The 18,657-nt window shown below is 42.1% G+C and overlaps 1 protein-coding gene across 1 annotated transcript in view; it reads right to left on the bottom strand.

Annotated features, from left to right (window-relative positions):
* GRIK1 (glutamate ionotropic receptor kainate type subunit 1) overlaps window positions 1-14,543 on the bottom strand; it is a 166,895-nt gene extending 152,352 nt beyond the window's left edge. The window contains exon 1 of the mRNA XM_061988655.1: window positions 14,405-14,543. Coding sequence (XP_061844639.1) covers window positions 14,405-14,543 — 139 coding nt within the window. The remainder of the gene's footprint in view (window positions 1-14,404) is intronic.
* Window positions 14,544-18,657: the final 4,114 nt, after the last annotated feature.

Raw genomic sequence — 18,657 nt, 5'->3', positions numbered from 1 at the left:
TCATACAATGGCTTTCTGAAATTACCTTTGTGATAAGAAAGAAAAGGTGGGATCTCACCACCCTTTCCCTTATGGACTTGTAGAAATAAATTAGTACACAGTCATCTTAAAACAGTAGTTGTCATATTAATTATTCTGGATTTATGAAGAACGATTATCTTTTCCTCATCACCCTTTCCCATTATCTTGCTGTGCAAAGTATTTTAATGTTATGGAAAACTGGACTAAATTCTGCCTATATAAAAAAGGCTATGAAACACCCTGATTAACACAGAGGTAATCTGCCTGCACATAGAAACATTCCCATTTAAAATAAAGAAGCAGAGCTCATAAAGTATGTAGCCATATTATTAGCAGAAAACATTTGCTTTCTCTTCCTCTGATTTTGCATTAACCCCGGTGCTCCTGAAAAGTTGAGATGTATGTCTCTGAGTGTCTCTGCTAATGGAGAACTTGACAGGGTGGATGTAGCCTCTACCCATTCACCCAGAAAAATGTTGCTTGCAGCAGTCCCAAGCATGCTGGACAACACTGCTCTCTTCAATGGAAAGGGATCATAGAATCATAGAATCATTTTGGTTGGAAAAGACCTTTAAGATCATTGATTCTACCCATTAATCTAACACTGCCAAGCCCACCACTAAACCATATCCCTCAGCACTTCATCTACACAGCTTCTAAATATACCCAGGGATGGTGACTCCACCATCTCCCTGCACAGTCTGTGCCAGTGTCTAACAACTTTCTCAGTGAAGAAGTTTCTCCTAATTTACAATCTAAACTTCCCCTGGCTCAACTTGATCCCATATCCTCTTGTCCTATCACTTGTTATTTGTGAGAAAAGACTGACCCTCACCTTGCTACAACCTCCTTTCAGGTAGTTGCAGAGAGTGATAAGGTGTCCCTTCAGCCTCCTTTTCTCCAGACTAAACAATCCCAGTTCCCTCAGCTGCTCCTTGTAAAACTTGTGCTCTAGACTCTTCACCAACTTCATTGCTCTTCTTCATACATGCTCCAACATGTAGTAAGGGGCTCAAAAATTAACACTAAAAGAAAGGAGACACTGTTGCTCTTCCATGCCCTGCTCTTAAAAGCAGCGGAGGGCAGCTGCCACGGGGTTAAGAAATGAGATGTCATGCTACCATGTTTCCCCTTCCACTCAACTCATGAAGTGATGAGGATAACACAGAGGCCACGGGGAACCTCAACACTGCTGCTCTTCCCATGTTGGTTAACATCCTCTGGCCCTGTGAAGTATCTGCACCATGTTGTAATTTTAAGAAAGCAGCATTTGGAACAGCTGTAGTGTCTGGCTTTTGTGTGTATGTGTGCATAAGTGTGAGACAATTCATAAGAGGAAATAGGACTGTATTCTTCCTTTTATACAGAGGCAACAGAACTTATCCTATGGTACTATGTTGCTTCAAAGGCAGCACCCACTCAGCTTCCTCCCAGGGGCCTATGTTAAACATAGAATGAAACAGACAGATGAGATCTCTCCACATTGGGAAAGCTAAGAGAAGAGGGCTGAAAGCCAGGAATTCAGATTGACAGAGGCATGAATCTAAGTAAAATGGCAATGCATAGGTATTTCACTTGGACACTGCAATAAATTGTTTTTCTAAAATACCATGCATCATACATACATTGGGTGCCTACAGGAGAAGGTTTATGCAGACGAGAAGATAAATGTTTCTTGCAAGTTTTCCTTCATGACAGTTCTGATTTCAAGATGACAGCATAAGGATTAGTTTCCCAGACCACTTGCTATTCAGGGCATATCCTACACTCACTCCATCTGCAGGTGCCTTTTAATGTCAGTACATGGAGCTATGACAGGACATGGTTCTCAGGGAATAGCCTGGCACCCTAATAGAGAAAAGAAAGGCTTGGCCAGCAAAGTATGCAGTGAGCCACACTGATGCAAGACAGATTCTTCATTTCAAAGAGAAAAAAATCTGCATTCTTCGGAGAACACTGTTCAAAAATCTAATCTTCATGCAGTTCAATGGAGCGACTTTATAATTTACAGCACCGGTTAAAGCTAGAAGATGTAATGTGAAATATCTGAAACAGTTCCTCCACTGTATTAAAATACACCTTGGGCAACAGAGCCTTAACTTTTCTTAACATATGTTTCTAGCAGATAAGTAAACAATTTGGACTTGAAATGAAAATTTTCAAGATAGTCACAGTTGGAAGAGCATCAGCTCATATTAGGTTTCAGCTATGGTGCCCCACTGATAAGTTTTTGGGGTGGTTTGGCATAGTTGAAAGGAAGCAGCTTTGGAAGAATAAAAAGCTTTTTGTGTACAAGTTGTTGGATCAGAGATAGCGCAAAGAAAGACATCATTTTTACATCAAAATTCTGAAAGTGGCCTTGGTGGCAAAATCAAATTGTACACCAGAGCACATGTCCAGACAAGCTAAGCATCTACACACTCAGAGAGAGAGGAAGAAGAAACAGAGGGGCAAGCTGGGAAGCTCAGAGGTTCCTGTGCAGAGAAGCAATCCAATCAACGCATTGAGCTGCATCGTTATTTGTCTTCCTTATAACTGTGGACTCCTTCTGCTTCGTGGACAAAATCTTTAGTCACATGCATGTTGAACTTGGTTTCTGATGGCATCTACTTAGATCTATGTGTGGCAGTGAGCTGCGGGTGAGCACTGAAGTCACCCTGACAGCACCACTTTAACAGCTTAGCCCCAGACCGCTGACCAGCAAGCCACTCTCAGTGAATTTCTGCACAGCCACAAGCTGAGCAGTCTATTTTCAAAGTGTGTCCCCATCCCATCATAGTGACTGATATGTACTGGATACCAAAACATTCTCTGCAGTAAACTCCCTCTCTGCCTAGATCCCTGCATCAGGCTTAGAGAATACGTGTTACAGACAAATGCTGTGTGTCCTCAGAGGGACTTTCGACAAACCATTTCCAAATGGAGAAGCAGGAAACCTTGTACTTTCTGCACTATTTGGCCATTAACAGACAGACAAATGGAAACTCATTCAAGAAAGAACAAATGTCCATCTTTAATGGGTTTATTTAAGCAGGCAGAGCTCCAGTGAAGGAAACAGTACGTGACTGTAAAAATTGCAGTATTTCACTGTGCAATAAGTCAGGAGAAGAACAGCCAGTGTTGGCTTGTCTTAGGAGGCCTGTTTCAGCCAAGCTAGACCACCCTGCCACAGCTGTCAGCACTGCCACAGGCCATCATTCTGTCATTGTTCCTTCAGTTTCCATGTTTCTTCACCAGATAACAGATCTGAAACTTGAACCATCCAGATCAGACCTACAGGGTTAGCAAGGCTCATGCTGGATAATGACTTAGGTGCTAAAAGTGTTTCACCCCAGCAAAGGCAAAAGAGCTTTCCCATGAGGGCGCTCCACCTCATCTTTTGCAAGTGTTGTCAGTAAGACCTTGCAGCAGCAGTCAACAAGAAAGGACTCGGACATCATCCATTATGCAAACACAAATGTTAGCCATCTAAAGCAACAGTGCCCATCTCCTGCAACTGGTTTTAGCTGTTCCTGAGTAAAAAAAACTATTTTTTCCCCCCAAACTACAAATATTCTGGCAAACTTTCCACTGAGAACAATTTTGTCAAGAATATCTTCATGCAGGGACTTAAAATTTAGTAGCTTGATGCTGTGAATGCAGTCAGTGACAGCTTTTTACCAATTGCCAGATAAGTACCTACTATATCCATTTGCATGATGGCACATGCTGCCCAGAGCTGCAGAAACAAACCTGTCCCTTGCCCGGTTTGATGTCTGCAGCGGTCTGAGCCAGGAGCCTGTGTTGCCCCTTTGCTGGGCTGCTAGCCAGCTTCCCATCACCAAACACCTCTGGAAAAACACCAGCAGAAGTGTGACTCACACTTCTCTAAGGGCAGGTCAGTAGGGAGAACAAACACATCCACTGGTGATGGGCGGCAAAGGACTCCATCCTGCATTGCATAAGTGATCAATCCTTGCTCTGCCCATGAGGTAGGAGGGGAACACTCCTGACATTTCTGATTTGTTTTTTTTTTTACACAGTAATAGAGAACTATGCCAAATGGGAAATATTAAACTAATTTTGACCAAGAAACTTGGAAATCACATTTTTTTCTTACCTAACTACATACATTATTCTTCAGGATTTCTACCTCATTTACTGCACTCTTTTACTGTAGTCTTTTGCATGTAATATTTTTAAGTATGGACAAATAAATTTGAGACATAGCACTCTATTAACAGAGACATTTTGTTTAGTGTAAGTATAGTTTATCATAGAAAATGTGTTTGAATAATCATAAGGGGAAATAGTACGGCAGTAATTCTATATCCTTGTGTCTTGTACAAGATATTTACTCATTCATCCCCCATTCCAACAGACTATCAAACATCATCTCTGTGATGTTTAAATAATTTTCTATGTGCTTTCTGAATCCTGAGATGAGTAAAAGCATTCAAAAACAAAACATGAAAATATTTTAATCAGAACTTGTAATTTTATTTGTCTCCCAACCGAAGCAAGAATTCCTAAGCGGCTTACTATTCGTTTCTTTAACAGTTCTCAAAACTCATTACTATATTATGTGGACAGATAACTTGCTATCCACATGAGATTGCTTAAGTTATTCATTACGCATCTTGACTCATTGGCCAATCTGACAGGGACTGACTGTCTTTGGAAAAGTATAGTACAACTAAAAAACCTGATCTAACTTTTAAAAGGCTTTTTCTGTGATACTGACATAATCAAACAGTTTTACAGATGTCACGCTGTTGCTGCAGCAACTTGGCCTCCCTTGACTACCAATAGGGAGCTTCTGAGCTTGGTTTGGACTCAAATATCTTGAGATTAATCTCTTGGGACTATTTCAGAGAAATTGAGATTAATTTGCACTTCCTCAAAAATGGAGTAACTATTGCACATAAATCACCTGTATTTCATCAGGCGTGAGCCACCTATTCATAACCTTTATAGAAATGACCGAGTTGGCATGGGGTCTCCAAAACATCAGGAGAAAGTCATTTGCACAATGGACTAAAATGGCTTTGATTTCTCTTGTATTTTTTTTCTGGAATGTAAGCAGAGAATAGGTTATTTTTATGAAAGCAAAAACTATATTTTGGGTTTTCTTTTTCCTATGGATGTTTACATCTCAGTGCATCTAATTTTAATTTCTCCATATCATCATCAGGAATGACACCAAGACAGTGAAAGCAGAGGATTGCAAATACTGAGATGTCTAGTTCCCAAAAGCAGAGTTAATTCCTAGCTGGCACGGCTGTAGAATTTTATAAGGACACCTGAATATTTGATAAAGACTTCAATGGTTTTGTTGGTACGGTCTGCAGTATTGCACATGGCTTGAATGCTCTGAAAGCCTCTTTCTGGCTGCTTAGACTCTTTTTTTGGTACAGAAGGAGGAAATACGATGTTGGAACAAACGTGATGCAAGAGAACAAGTCAGGACAATTCACACAGGTTGTTTTATTTGCCTCTTAATTACAGCCTTGTAAAACACTTAACCACCTTGCCAGTATACATAATATCCTTCTAGGAAGGGAATAAATAACAAAATGTTTCTGCATTTAAAATAAACATTGTTACAGAGAGCAAGTGCATCATAGCAGAGTAGTCCATGGAAGTGCCAAAACAGGAAAACAATTTTGACATTCTTCTGTACTTTGAAGATGTCCATTCCTTGTTATGACTTACCATATCTGATCTTCAGCAGAACATGATGCTGCTGAGCAGATGTGAAGCCAGAGGCTAGAAAGGACATTGCAAACCACGCTGGAAAGATGCTCAGAAGAAATTTGAGCAGTGAAAAGGCATTTCCAAGGACCATGTTGGTGGCTCCTGAGGGGACAATGGGTAGAGGCTTGGGGTGATGGCACTTGAGAGACTTAGAGTCACTCCCAGTTTTACCACAAGTTTGCCAGCAAAATGCTTCAGTTATCTGCTCTTGGCTTCCCCAGTCATCAAATAAAACTAATTGTATGTGCTTTGTGAAGTACTCTGAGCTCTACTGCTTTAGAAGATCCTAGTGTTGTTATTATTCATTGCTATTCTTGTTCAAATGTGACACAGTTCATACCACACAAGACAAGGCAGTAACGAAACTGGTTCAATGCAACTTTTCATAGCATGGTAGACCCCAAAAGCAGCAATTTCCATGGATTCATCTTATAATTATATGATCCAAGAATACAAAGTACATACGGCTTTTCTTCTCAGTACTGCCTTGCCAAATCATAATAATTTATATGATCCGGTTACCCCTAAAGATGGCACAGTTCATAGGAGCAGTTGTTCAGCTGTTCTACTGATTGCAATATATGGTCATGTTACTATAGGTAGGCAAAGCCATAGCGATGCAAGACTCATAAACTGAAGTAGCATCCTTTGATTTACCTGTTTAGAGACATAACTGAAAGCCCAGATGCCTGGGCTGCTCTTGCTATTTACTATGGGACAGCAGAGAGCTAGAAACCTTCTGGGTTCTGTATGCACTGTAACAGATCATGAAGGTCAAAGCTCTCAGGCAGAAGTAAGCAACTAAGGTATTACTTCAGACACGTTGGGCTGACTTGTAGACTGCTATTAACTCCAGAAACAGCAGTGGCAGATTAGGCAAGACTAATTACTCACCTGGGGATCTTTCTTGCATGCTGAGGACATTTATGACATGAGTCTTCCTGGGAGAGGAAGGGGAGGTGATCTTTAGTAGAAGCAAGTGGCAGTAATTTCCATAAAAACATCCTGGCAGGACTCTGTTTTATCACTCATCCCAGGGGAAGGGGAGAATAAACTGTGTCTTCAAATATTTTTTCTTCTTTTCTTATAGCTACCTAATGCTGTTCTTCTAAAATAGCATTTTTTCCCAAACTCTCAGATCCACAGTGTATACTGGTGTCTTTTCCTGCTTATACTGTCCAAAACATTTAGAAATTAAAAGCTTATGTTGCTTACAATATAATGAATGGCTCTTACTATATTCTAGCACTCTTGATCTTTTAAAAAGAAAGTGTTGCAGATGGATTTGGTTTGGAGGCTTTTTTCTCTGTTGGAGAGCATGCAAAATCACAGAGATTTTAAGGTCTCAGTGGTGTACCACTGAATTCAGAGGGGGCTCTGTTCTTTCTCCGCCTGAGAGACAAAGTAAAGCCTCAGCATCTGTGGCAATGCTTCTAGCAGAAGTATCACTTGGACATAATGGCTGTGGGAAGTTTTGCTGCTCCTTCATATGTAGGTAGAACAATGAGTTTTGCGCACTTACTCACTCAAAACAAGTCCTGCTCCATATTTTTGGAGGTGTTTCTGCACTCTGACTGTCACTTTCACTTACTCAGCATCACACCAGGACCTCCATGCCAATTAGCAATACAGAAGGATGGTTGCTCTTGAATCCCAGCCAGAATCAATGTGCTGTAAACACAATTTTCCTTGAAATAGATGAAGTTTGCATGTGTAGATTCAACAGCAGAATGTGGGAACAATTTCAATGCTAACAGAATTTACAATGCTCCTCTTTTAAACTTGTGGTGGTGCAGTCTGAAAGCCCAAAGAACAGAAGCTCAAAACTGAGCCTTTGAGACTATATCTAACTCTTTGTCCATTCTGCTGAGCCATATAACTGATTCACATTTCCCAGTGTTTGTGCCACCCTAATTTAGTGTCTTGGTACAGGTGAAGCTGTAAAGATAATATAAGGATCCTCTGCACTGTCAGAGGAATGGGAAAAAAAAAGATGCTTTAGGAGCCATATCAGATACTCACTCCTCTAGCTGAAATGAAAAAGATGCCTATTTGGCATAATGAGACAGTTTTAATTTTGAATTTGGGTTTTGCTAAGTGAAAGCAAATTCGTCATTTGAAAGCTAATCATTTTCCAGATAATACTGTATCACCTCCAGCAGAAAGAGAGAGGAAAGGGTAATATTCCCACTACAAAGCTTTCCCAAAATCATAAACTTGTTATTGCAAACTAAAACCTGAAGTCAACCAAAATCTAGGACATACTGGGCTTGCAGGTTACAGATCCAAAGCTGTGGAGTAAAACTAATCAGTTCTTGGACAGGCTTTTTTTTTTTTTTACTGCAGTACAATCTATAGTCTAGTTGGTCAAATCAAGCCTTTCTGAGAAAAGAAGATTAGAGGCAGTTGTTTAAAATGGGGAGTGGGCGGGGGGGAACACACACAACAGGATTTAAGCTTTATTACTGGCCAGGATATACAAAACAGACTGTAATGAAAAAACAGTATTGAGATTGTATTTGCTGTCTGAATGGAAAATGTTAAGTGAAGACGGGGCCATATGGAGGAGCTTATAGTTACAGTAAGAACGGACACTGAGGCAAATACCCTCTGTATAAGTGAAATTAGGCATTACAGGAAAGTCATAGGAATTTGTAAAAAAAAATTACACCTGAACACTACAATCAGGTTATTAAGCAAGGAATGAAATTCAGAGAAATTCAATTTTTATGTATAAGGATTGTTCCTCCAGCAATGATCACTGTACCGTGTATGAATTGTTAATTGAAAAAGTACTAGGCTAAGTATCAACCATTTTGCATAAAAAAAAAATGATGAATATCTGTTATCCTTTGGTAGTATTTCATCAGTTTCATGGTTTTGAAGATTTCATCCTGTATTTTACCAAAATCTTAACTCTCTGAACTGATGCACTTGTGTTACATAAATACAACTGAACCTTTGGTGAACCACAGGAGGATGTCCTATTTATCTGCCCACCTGGAGCTCACTGCAGCACTACAGATCTATTTTGCACAGGGGCACATTAGGATACACCTTGTTTAAGAGGGAAAAATAAAATACTACAGCATAGATACCAATGTCCTGGTTTGCCTTCCATATCATTTTCTTATAACCCACCTGATTTTTCAACAAGATAGCTACATGAAATTTGACATAGTTAACCTCATATCTCCCAAGATGTGAAATGCAGGACTAACATATCATCATGATGTATTTTAAAATGCTTTTTTCTCCTTCAGTACTGTCTGAACCATCCTAGCTCTGGTCTAAACTAGGCAAATCCAGCCTTGCTTCCTTAGATTTCATTTTCTGGTCTCAGGACCTTTTCTTTGTTGCACTCCATCAACCTTTACTGACAAGTGCTCCAGGACAGAAGTAACTCAAGCTCAGTGTTTTTTGTTAACATAGCCCTGAGTGTCTGGTAGCTGCTGCATAATCATCAGGCCAAAATATTACAGCCTATCTGAATATTATCACGCGCCTTTACAGCTCATCTATTTCACGCTATAGCAGATATTTAGGGCATAGGTGTATTCTGACGACAGAGACACAAACCATCAATTTTCTGGAAAGTGAAGGTCCCCTCTACAGTTTCTTCAAATACTGAGGAGCATTTTACACGGTCCTGGCAAAAAGGACATTCTGGCCACAGCACAGCCACCCAGCAAATATTCATACTGAAGCATCAAGAGCTGATAGTGTAGCAGGTCATCGTAACACTGTCGAGCTTCATGCACTCCATGACCACTGCTCCTCAGCTTTGAGAATAAACTCCAGAAATGCTCTGTAGAGTGTATTTGTATGAGAGATAAAGATGCAGAGGATGTGATTTTGTTGGATCCTACTCATCATTAGGGAGGGTGGTAAGTAGGTAGGTCAGTCAGGGGAATTACAAAAGTTTCATCATTCTCAATATATTAAGTATGTCCAGGCAGCTTTTCAGGCAATTAAAACTGACATAGCTCTCTTGAGTTCAATAAAAGGATGCCTAGTTACATCAGCTGAGTACTGGCTTCACAACTTCTTAATATTCCCCAACAGAGGAACTCAGTACAGCAAACGCCTTCCAGGGTATAACAGCCTGGAAATACAATGGTATGGAATCCAAAGTAATCCACTCCTCTGCATCATTAAGCCTGAATGGTAGAATACAAAAAAATAACTGATGATATTTTGATTTTAATAATTTAGTGTGAAACGTGGTCAAGTGTTTCCCCTGAGCTTCCTTCCATTGAGGCCATTGAAATTTCGTTGCACAAGTATGGACTTGCTGGAGTGCCTTGCTGGTAGCACATTTTTCATCTGCCTTTTATAGAGTATTTTTAACTTGACTGACCATTTAAAGCACACAAGCCAAACCTTGCACCGTCACACATGTTCACAGTACTGTCAAATCCAATGAGGAGGAAGATGCACAAAAATTAATGTTTGGCCATTTTGGTAGGAATTCTTTAGAAATGTCTGTAGGAAAATAGTTTTCTGTTAAGTGTAGAATGAGGAAATATAGGCAAATTGTACTACACCAAAATAACAAACCACTGAGAATTCAGGATCTAGTGGACAAAATGTAGGTAATGCCTCATCACCTAATGAGAGAAAGTAAGTCTCACTTCCTACAATATTATGGAACAGAATAACTTGTAGACACCTGCTAAGAAACACTTTTGAAAATTAACACTTTTAGTGATGTTCAAACAAAACAGAGACTTTCTAAATACAGTCTTTGCCATGTAACACTTATGAAGCTCAAATGTGTATTAATATTATTTCTTTCACAACCCAAATCTCAAAAAGACTTGATAAAAATTGTCAAATTTGCAGGGAGAGCTATGAGGCTTTTGTCTTTATCACTCACAGTGTGGGAACAGTAATATTATGCAGGAAAAAAACCTCACAGGTCTAGCCTTCCTCAGGAAAATATAGATGTTTATTTTGAAATGTACATTGAAAATTTGAGCTTGCATGTCAGGTTGACTTATGTGTGTCTGTTTAAATCTATATTTCTCAAGTGGAGATAAATATTATGGGACTAATCTTGCATCATTGAAAACACAGTTCACTAAACCATTGGTAGCTCTCCTTAAGTAAGGAATAAAGCAGTGCAGAGTATGAACCCATGCTTAAATAGTCAAATCATCCACTTAACGACAGAAACACACAAATTATTGAAAATTACTTCTGGTACAAACTGAAGGGTATCTATATCATCATCTAAAGCAATTTTTATGAAACTTCAAAAATGTTCATTTGCTCAATGCTGTTGTTAATTTTAGAGATTAACTCCAAGATTCATAACAATATAATTTCCTACAGGTATTTGTTGAAAACTGACACATTCCCTTTTTAATTAACTCCAGTGATATGTTCACATATAACTTGCATAGTTTCTCAACTCTAGGTTAGTTCAAATGCAGATGTAGCTTGATTATCATTGATAATTTTTCATTTAATATCATTGAAGTATATTCTTATAACCTAGTCAGAAGTCGTAATGGCCTTAAGGACCTACAGTAAGAAATGAGAAAGCTTTACGTCCACTGTTAACAAATAAATTTGGCTCCTGCTGGGATTTCAGTGCTTGAGAAGCTGCTTCTGCAACTTAGCACCTGCTTGTCTTGATATATATCCTTCCTTTTGTTATTTGAATTCATTTATTTTATATAAGCGGTACAAGTAGGATAGATAAGAAGGTGAAGTTGATTCGGTGTAAAAACTAGGAATTCCTTGGTATTAAATCAAAATTATTAGGGTTATGAACTTTAAATATACCTTTATATAACACAGTTTAGTGGCTTATGTGTAGATACAGATGATATTTTCTTGGACAGCTCTATTAGTTCATATATCAAAGGAAAAGCTTTTTAACGTGAATGTGAAAAAAATACTCAGCAAGACACTAAATTTCAAGTATTATGTTACCTGAAACTGAAAACTATATCATCTCAAAATCCATTGGTTTTATTCTAATAAGTTAGTTTTACTGGTCATATTACCATCTCTCATTTTCTTTTTCAGAGACTTAGAAAAGTAGTCATTAGCTAGATGCTGAGAAATAGCTAGAACTTCCATCACTCACATGTCCTTTCTCAACTAATTAAATGCCACCAAGAGAATCCATTCATTTGTATTATAAGCCAGAAAATAATAATAATAATTAAAAAAATCCTAACGCTCCCTAACAGGGAAAATACAATTAAACTACCAGTGTATTAATTCAGGAGCAAACTGCTACACCATTGTATAGCAGTGCTTTCCTTTCCTTAATTAACTAAAACATGAAAAAGAAAATCTGATGGCTTAATAGCATTTTCTTCACTGCCAGAAATGCTTTGGGATGACTTTATTACGTTAGCACAAAAAGTGTTGGAGGAGCTATTGCCATTACTTCTGTTTGTCACCTCTAAGAGTGACAGATTCCATGGAGAGACTTGCTACTGTTAATGGATGAGAAGGATTAATATTTTATAACATCATTACTTTATAGGCAGGATAGCTATAGTAATAAGAATACATTTAATATTTGATGCATTTACAATCATGTAACACACAAGGAGCAATATTCTCTGGCAATATCTCTTTGGATGTGTATTTGGTGGCTGTGATTGAAAGCTGAGCAGTTTGTCATACTTAGCATTATATTTATTGTGCAGGAAGTAACAGACTTGAATCAGTGTCAGGGTACCATCGCTGCATGCACTGATGGAGTGAACCTGAGCTACAGATACACACAGATCTTGCAGCAGAGAGTCTACAAACCACGCAGAGCAATTTTAAGGAAAAGCAACGTGGGCAATTGCCTGGGCGACTTGCTAGACCAAACAAAAGCAGCAAAGCAAGCTATGCAACGAGGAGGTTGGCAGAGAGGAGTGCACTCCCTAAATCTCTGCCTAGGTCCCTGCAATGCTGATGTCAGCTATGAAGCCGAGGTTTCACGAGGCACAGAGATAAGCATTTAGACTGTGTTCAAGGAAACATGTTTCCCTTTAATCTCTTTTGTCATGCTCCTTTTTCCTTCAGAGGCTATTCCCATTTAAACCTAAGCAAGTTAAGGCTGCGTAGTAGCATTGATGATGCTTGTGTATTTCCAAAGCATCCAGATGCAGCTCAGTTATTTGAACATGGTTACTTTCTCCACAAGTTCCATTGGCCCTGAATTTACCTGTCTCTCAGAGCATAAAGCTTTATGTACTGTGTCCTCTGTGCCTGTGCACAGGCATTTTCCTCATCTCCAAAAGAGGCACGGTTACACTGTAGTGGAGAGAAACATCAAACTTCACCTGCATTCCATGACAAAAAACTGAGTGTACACTGAATATGCACAGTTATGAACTTACAGATTTTCAGCTGCAAGGTGCTGAGTGTCTTCAGTTTTTCTCCTTCCCACCGCCCCCCGCCCCCATGCCACACCTTTGCCTTTACTCCGCACTTTGAGGGACTGCGCCCCTTAATTTATGTAAATGTTCAGTCATCATCAGGTCCCTTGTTCTCTAAGTATGTTTGGAGCCTTCCACTTGAGTTTCAAGGGACACTCATGTGAGGGAAGCTGAGCGAGGTTAACACTTGCCAGGTCAAAAGACATCAATCTTTTACTTTGCCTTTAGAAATGCATCTCCCTGGATGGCATCAACAGCTTCTTTTCTCTATTTTTCCTTCATGTTGTTTGTCAAGCAAAAGAAGGATAGGCAGAGAAACAGAAGTGTGACAGATTCTGCCTACATCTTTTTGACAGTTTTCCTAACCCCTAACTCTTTTGATACTTTGTATTCACCGTCTCGCTTGACTGACACAAGAAACCCACTGTAGGGAGAGTGGCTTCCTGTGAACCGAGCCCCGTTTCCATGGTGCAGAGTTTTCTACTTAAAAATAAATTCCTGTTTTCTGGCACTACAGGTATATACAGCACTCGCGGAGCTTCCCGCAGCCCGGGGTTAGGGATGGGAGAGAGGGCAAAGGAGGGAAAGCACGTCCCCCATCCAAAACAAGTTATCCTTCCCGAGCTACTGCTGCTCGCTCTCCAGTCGACCCGGGAAACCTTAAGCACTTTTCGGCACGTATTTTATGGTCACTAAAGTACTCCGGCGGGGGGGAGTGGTGTTCGACTGGCTTTGGGCGCACTTTGCACCCGCTGCCGCGGAGCGCTTCGGATGTGCCTTGACACACTCCTCGGCCGCCAGCCCCGAGAGGCTCCCAGGGTGCTCGCCCCGGCCCCATCCCCTTCCCCGGCTCCGCTCCTCGGGGATCCCCGCTCTCAACTTCCCCGCATCCCCTCTCCGCGCACCGGGGCAAACTTTCGGGAGCTGCACCCGCGGAGCTTCGCGGAGCCCAGCTGCGGGGAAAACGAGGAGGGATGCACCCCGCTCTCAGGACAAACCTCACGCCGAGGAAAGTCTCTGGAGGGGGGCAGCCTGGCCCGGCCGGTGCCGCCCGCAGCCCCAGTGCGGCGGCTCCCTGAGGGCTGCGCCGAGCCCCGCAGGAGGTACCCAGGTCCTGCTGCCCCGGCACCAGCGAGCATCGCCGCAGCAGTCGGGGCAGGAGGGAAAGGAAGGGAGAAGCCCCCGGCGGCGGGGGCCGGCGGTGCCCGCGGAGCCGAATGGAGCGCGCAGGGCCCGCGGGCGGCACTCACCGATCCGCAGCACTTGCTGGCCGCTCCGGGGCAGGCCGGCCGAGGCGCAGAGCAGCACGAAGAGGAGCCCCCCGGCACCGCCGCCGCCGCCTCCCGGGGCCGGGCGCAGGGGCCACCGCGGGCCGAGGGCGCTGGCCATCCTCCTCAGTTCATGCCGGGCTCTGCGAGTGCGGGGCGCGGGCGGCTGGCTACCCCCGGCGGGGCCGGCTGCGCGCCGCCGCTCCGCGCCGTCCGCCCATGGTGCGGGGGCTCTGCGCCCGCCGCCCGCGCTCCCGCCGCTGCCGCCCCGCGCTGCGCCGCGCTGCGCCGCGCCGCGCCTCGCCGCCTGCGGCTCCCGCCGCCCCGCTGCCCTCGCCCCCCGCCGCCGCCACCGCCGGGTTCGGAAGGAGGGGACGGGACGGGAGGGGGTGGCTCCTCCCGCGGGGCGGCCCCGGGCGGGGCGAAGAGGCTCCGGGCGCTGACCGGGACGGGTGGCGTGTCAGGGCACCACGCACACACGGGCGCACACGCACACACTAACTCACACACCCACACAGATGGGTGCTGCTGGTCCCCGGCACGGCCGGACCCGCGCCGCCCGCGCTGGGCAGGGACACGGGCAGGGACGGACATCGGGACAAGGTTCGGGAAGAAGGGCATAGATGCTTCCTGACCCCGGTCCCGCTAGGGTTCCGACCTCTGTGAGTCTCTCTCTCTCCCCACAAGGCTGGAGGCGCCTCTGGGCCTGGGGGAAGCATTCCCACCACCACTCCGTGCCCGTCAGCCCCACAACTCCTGACTGGTTACCTCCTAGTTGTAAGTGGGTTTAACATACAGAGAAGAGGCAAATCTGGGGCAGGAGAACCCCGTGCATGCACTTCTCCCTTTTTGGGGAGCTGGATATGGAAAAAGACAATGGTACTCCAGATGGTAGCTGGAGGCTGAGGGACACCCATGAGACAAGGTGGAGGGATAGCAGCATCTTCCGAGATGTGTTTGCTAGCCTGGACCTTTGCAATGAAGTGAGGGATAGGAATCGTGTCTGCACCAGGCATCTCCTCAGACATAGTAGGAGTCTCAGCAAGAGGACAGCAACACTGCTCACCTGATATCAGGAGTTCACAAAGTTCAAGTGATGAAAACCAAAGGCCAGTTTTGAACTGTTGAGCACAGGTACTATAACACTCCCCGTCCTTGACTTGGCCAGCAAATTGGTTTCCTCCCATGACTTTAAGTTCTCAAATAATTCTTAAAATCTATTTCAAAGGTTCAGTGAAACTCAAAATGCTTCACTATAAAAGTAAACGTATGGGTCTTGAGCTGATCCAAAAGGAGAAGGAAACTTAACAGGAGAATGACTACCACCCAGCAACAGAAGTAAAATTTCAGAGCTGAAATCCAAAATTTAAATAATTTATATTTGTTTATTTAACACTTCTCTCCAGCCTAACTATTGTTCCAGAAATTAACTCCTTGGAGAAACTGCAGCACACACTGAAGTGCAATGGGAATGCAAGTATCTACACTACATCTCCCAGTCAGTCTGAAGTGTTTCCTGAAAAGCCTGCCTCTACTGTTTACAGAGCAATTTTGGCTATTCAGGAGTTCTCACAGGATTCCCAGCCAGGATACTAGTTAGTGCCCCACTTTACGTTTCTTACTGCATGTTTTACATACTACTTGGGGAATTTTTGCCTCCAATGTTTGTGTTTATTTACCTGAGAGACATCCTTTCCTTAGGAACTTAGCTAAATCCACCAGCAGCACAAGCTCCCTACCAGCCGCCTTGGGTGATGCAAGTACATTTCCCATTAGCTTTCATGTCTAGTCCCCTGCTCCCTGCCACTGTGCTGGCACATAGCTCTACCCATGCCTCCTCTGGCTCTGCGGGTCGGCTGTGGGTGTTGGCATCACTGCTCCCTCCCTGCATCTGCTTTCACAGCTCTGCATGACCTGCCAACTCTCGCTGCTGCAGGACATGCCCTAACAGAGGGTGAGAGACAGACTCAGCCTGCTCTGTCACACTGGCTAAAGGTGACAATTACATTAAATCACTCTCATAGTTAATAACTACAGCATAAGCTCTCATGTTGGAGGCAGAAAAGGAATCTGTGAGACCACCCTGGGCTGGACTGAGTGGCTTGGTAACTGTGGCATAATTTTATAAAATGCCATTTCCTTTCAAATCACTATACAGGAGAGAAGACATACATCTCCTAATCTGGGAAAATCTCAGTCACTAAGCTTGGTTAATAAACCTTCAGCTACACCTTCATCCACTGTACAAAGCTGTGCAGCAGAAGTAGCTCTGACTGGACTGGCAAGTTTCATTTTTACAGTTACACTGTCATGGCAAATAACAGTGATACAACAGGAAGTGTGGGTTTCCAAAGGGAAGTCATGTTTGTTCCACTCAACTGAAAGATAGTACTATTTTGAAGGAAAAAAAGGAAAAAAAATCACCAGAAAAATACACCTAGTGATATTTTCACAACCACTTGTCCTCAACACAAATGAGTTCCTGTAAAAGTCAAAGACACCTCAACCTTCATTACAGTGAGATAAGACATTGACCAGAACTATATGCTTCGGAAAATACCACTGGTTTTAGTCTTCTGCTTCTTTGAAGATATCCTTAAGAAGATAGACTGCACAGAACAGTAGAAAATAAGAGCTTTGTGATGACTGCAAGAGAATGGCTGAGGTCTGCAGACGCTTGCTACCAGTAGTAGAAACCTGAATGGCTCAAACCCTCCTAAACTTCTGTGGCTGCAGTGGCCTACAGGAAACTTGAAAGAGGTACTAGCTTCTGCTGTAGGGCGTAGCTAGCTGTTATCTATGTTGTATCCCACAGCTTCAAGCATAAAGAGTGATGATTTTCAAAAAATTATGAGTGGTTATGGAAAAATTAAAATTAGTTCTAATGCTGCAAAGACTGGCCAAACTTTAAAATAAAGAACACTCCATATTTTTTTATCAGTTCTGGTTTCATTTGTGCATATTATTCCCATGTCCTGCACTGCTCAGAGCAGACCTGCAATGGGAAGTTGTGTTTTCACAATTCTCCACAGGAAAACTGACAGAGGGGGTAAGAATCTTAAACCACCTGCTTTGAGATTTAAAGTATTTCCTATTCTCAAAATACTTCAGAAAAAATATTTTAGAATTAGAAAGTAGCCATTTAATAACACAAAATAACAGAATAAATTTAACTACCTGAAATTTCCCTGAAGTATCCTCCAGGTTTTTAATTTTACGGTAAGCTCTAATCCATACAGCTCTTTTGTTGCTTGCAACGTACTAAATCACTCAATAAGCTCTATTCCAAAAAATCATGGCATGCTTTACAGAGAATGTTGTTTTATTTCTGTCTGATATTTTAAAATGAGAAGTCTTAATACAGTTCATCTTGATGCTCTCTAGTTATCAATATTCTCAAATCTTTAATCTCCTTTTGGGCTTTGTTCAAAAGGAGTGGTGAAAAAGCCCAGGTCTCTTGCCAATCTTTTTTCTTCCAGTTAAGTAGGTTTAAATATCCAGAGCCTTAAAATGTGAGCTGTTGCTAAGCTCATACTGGCTGCCATGTCTGCATGCTCATTCTTTGCATTTTCAATATTTAGATGAATTTATTAGTAATGTATGTTGGAATACTTTAAGAATGATATGGAGTGTGTGTAATTAAAGTCTGCTTTTATCCCATAGCACATTAATATTACAAATGGTAACACAGAATCCTTTCACAGGAGTTTGAAGTCTTTATTCTTGTTTCACAACATCAAACTCAAGTTAGGTATAATGTGTAATTATTCTGCAATTTGCAGTTTAAATAGTACTATTAGGCTAATAGCTAAAACCTTCTCTGATGTCATGACCTCATGACTGAGTCTTGGAATGCAAACCACCTCTCATATTTTGCATCCATTTCATATTTCTCTTTTTGAGAAACTCAGAAAATATCCTTCTAATATTTTGATCACATCCAAAACACAAGTGTAGGCAAACATGTAGGAAAATCAGGAATTTTACAGAAAAATCTGGATTTTTTTCAATACTTTGGTCACTTTCTGAGAAATTTTAACTGTGTTGTGCTGTCCTCAGGACTTTAACTAGACTATATCCAGTCTAAGCAAGTTTCTTACTCCGTTGAGACCACAGGCTGCAGTTAGCTTTCATTTGAGAAGGCTGCGTTTTCCACATTTGTCTCTCAACAACCTTCTACCATCGCAGCACAGATTGTGGAATACTACAGTAGCAAAAGCCCCAAATGGAAAGAT

Source organism: Colius striatus, chromosome 1 (genome assembly GCF_028858725.1).
Source record: "Colius striatus isolate bColStr4 chromosome 1, bColStr4.1.hap1, whole genome shotgun sequence".
In the NCBI taxonomy this organism is placed as follows: Eukaryota; Metazoa; Chordata; class Aves; order Coliiformes; family Coliidae; genus Colius; species Colius striatus.
Note: the sequence above shows the minus strand (reverse complement) of the source record. Positions and strands in the feature narration are given on the sequence as shown.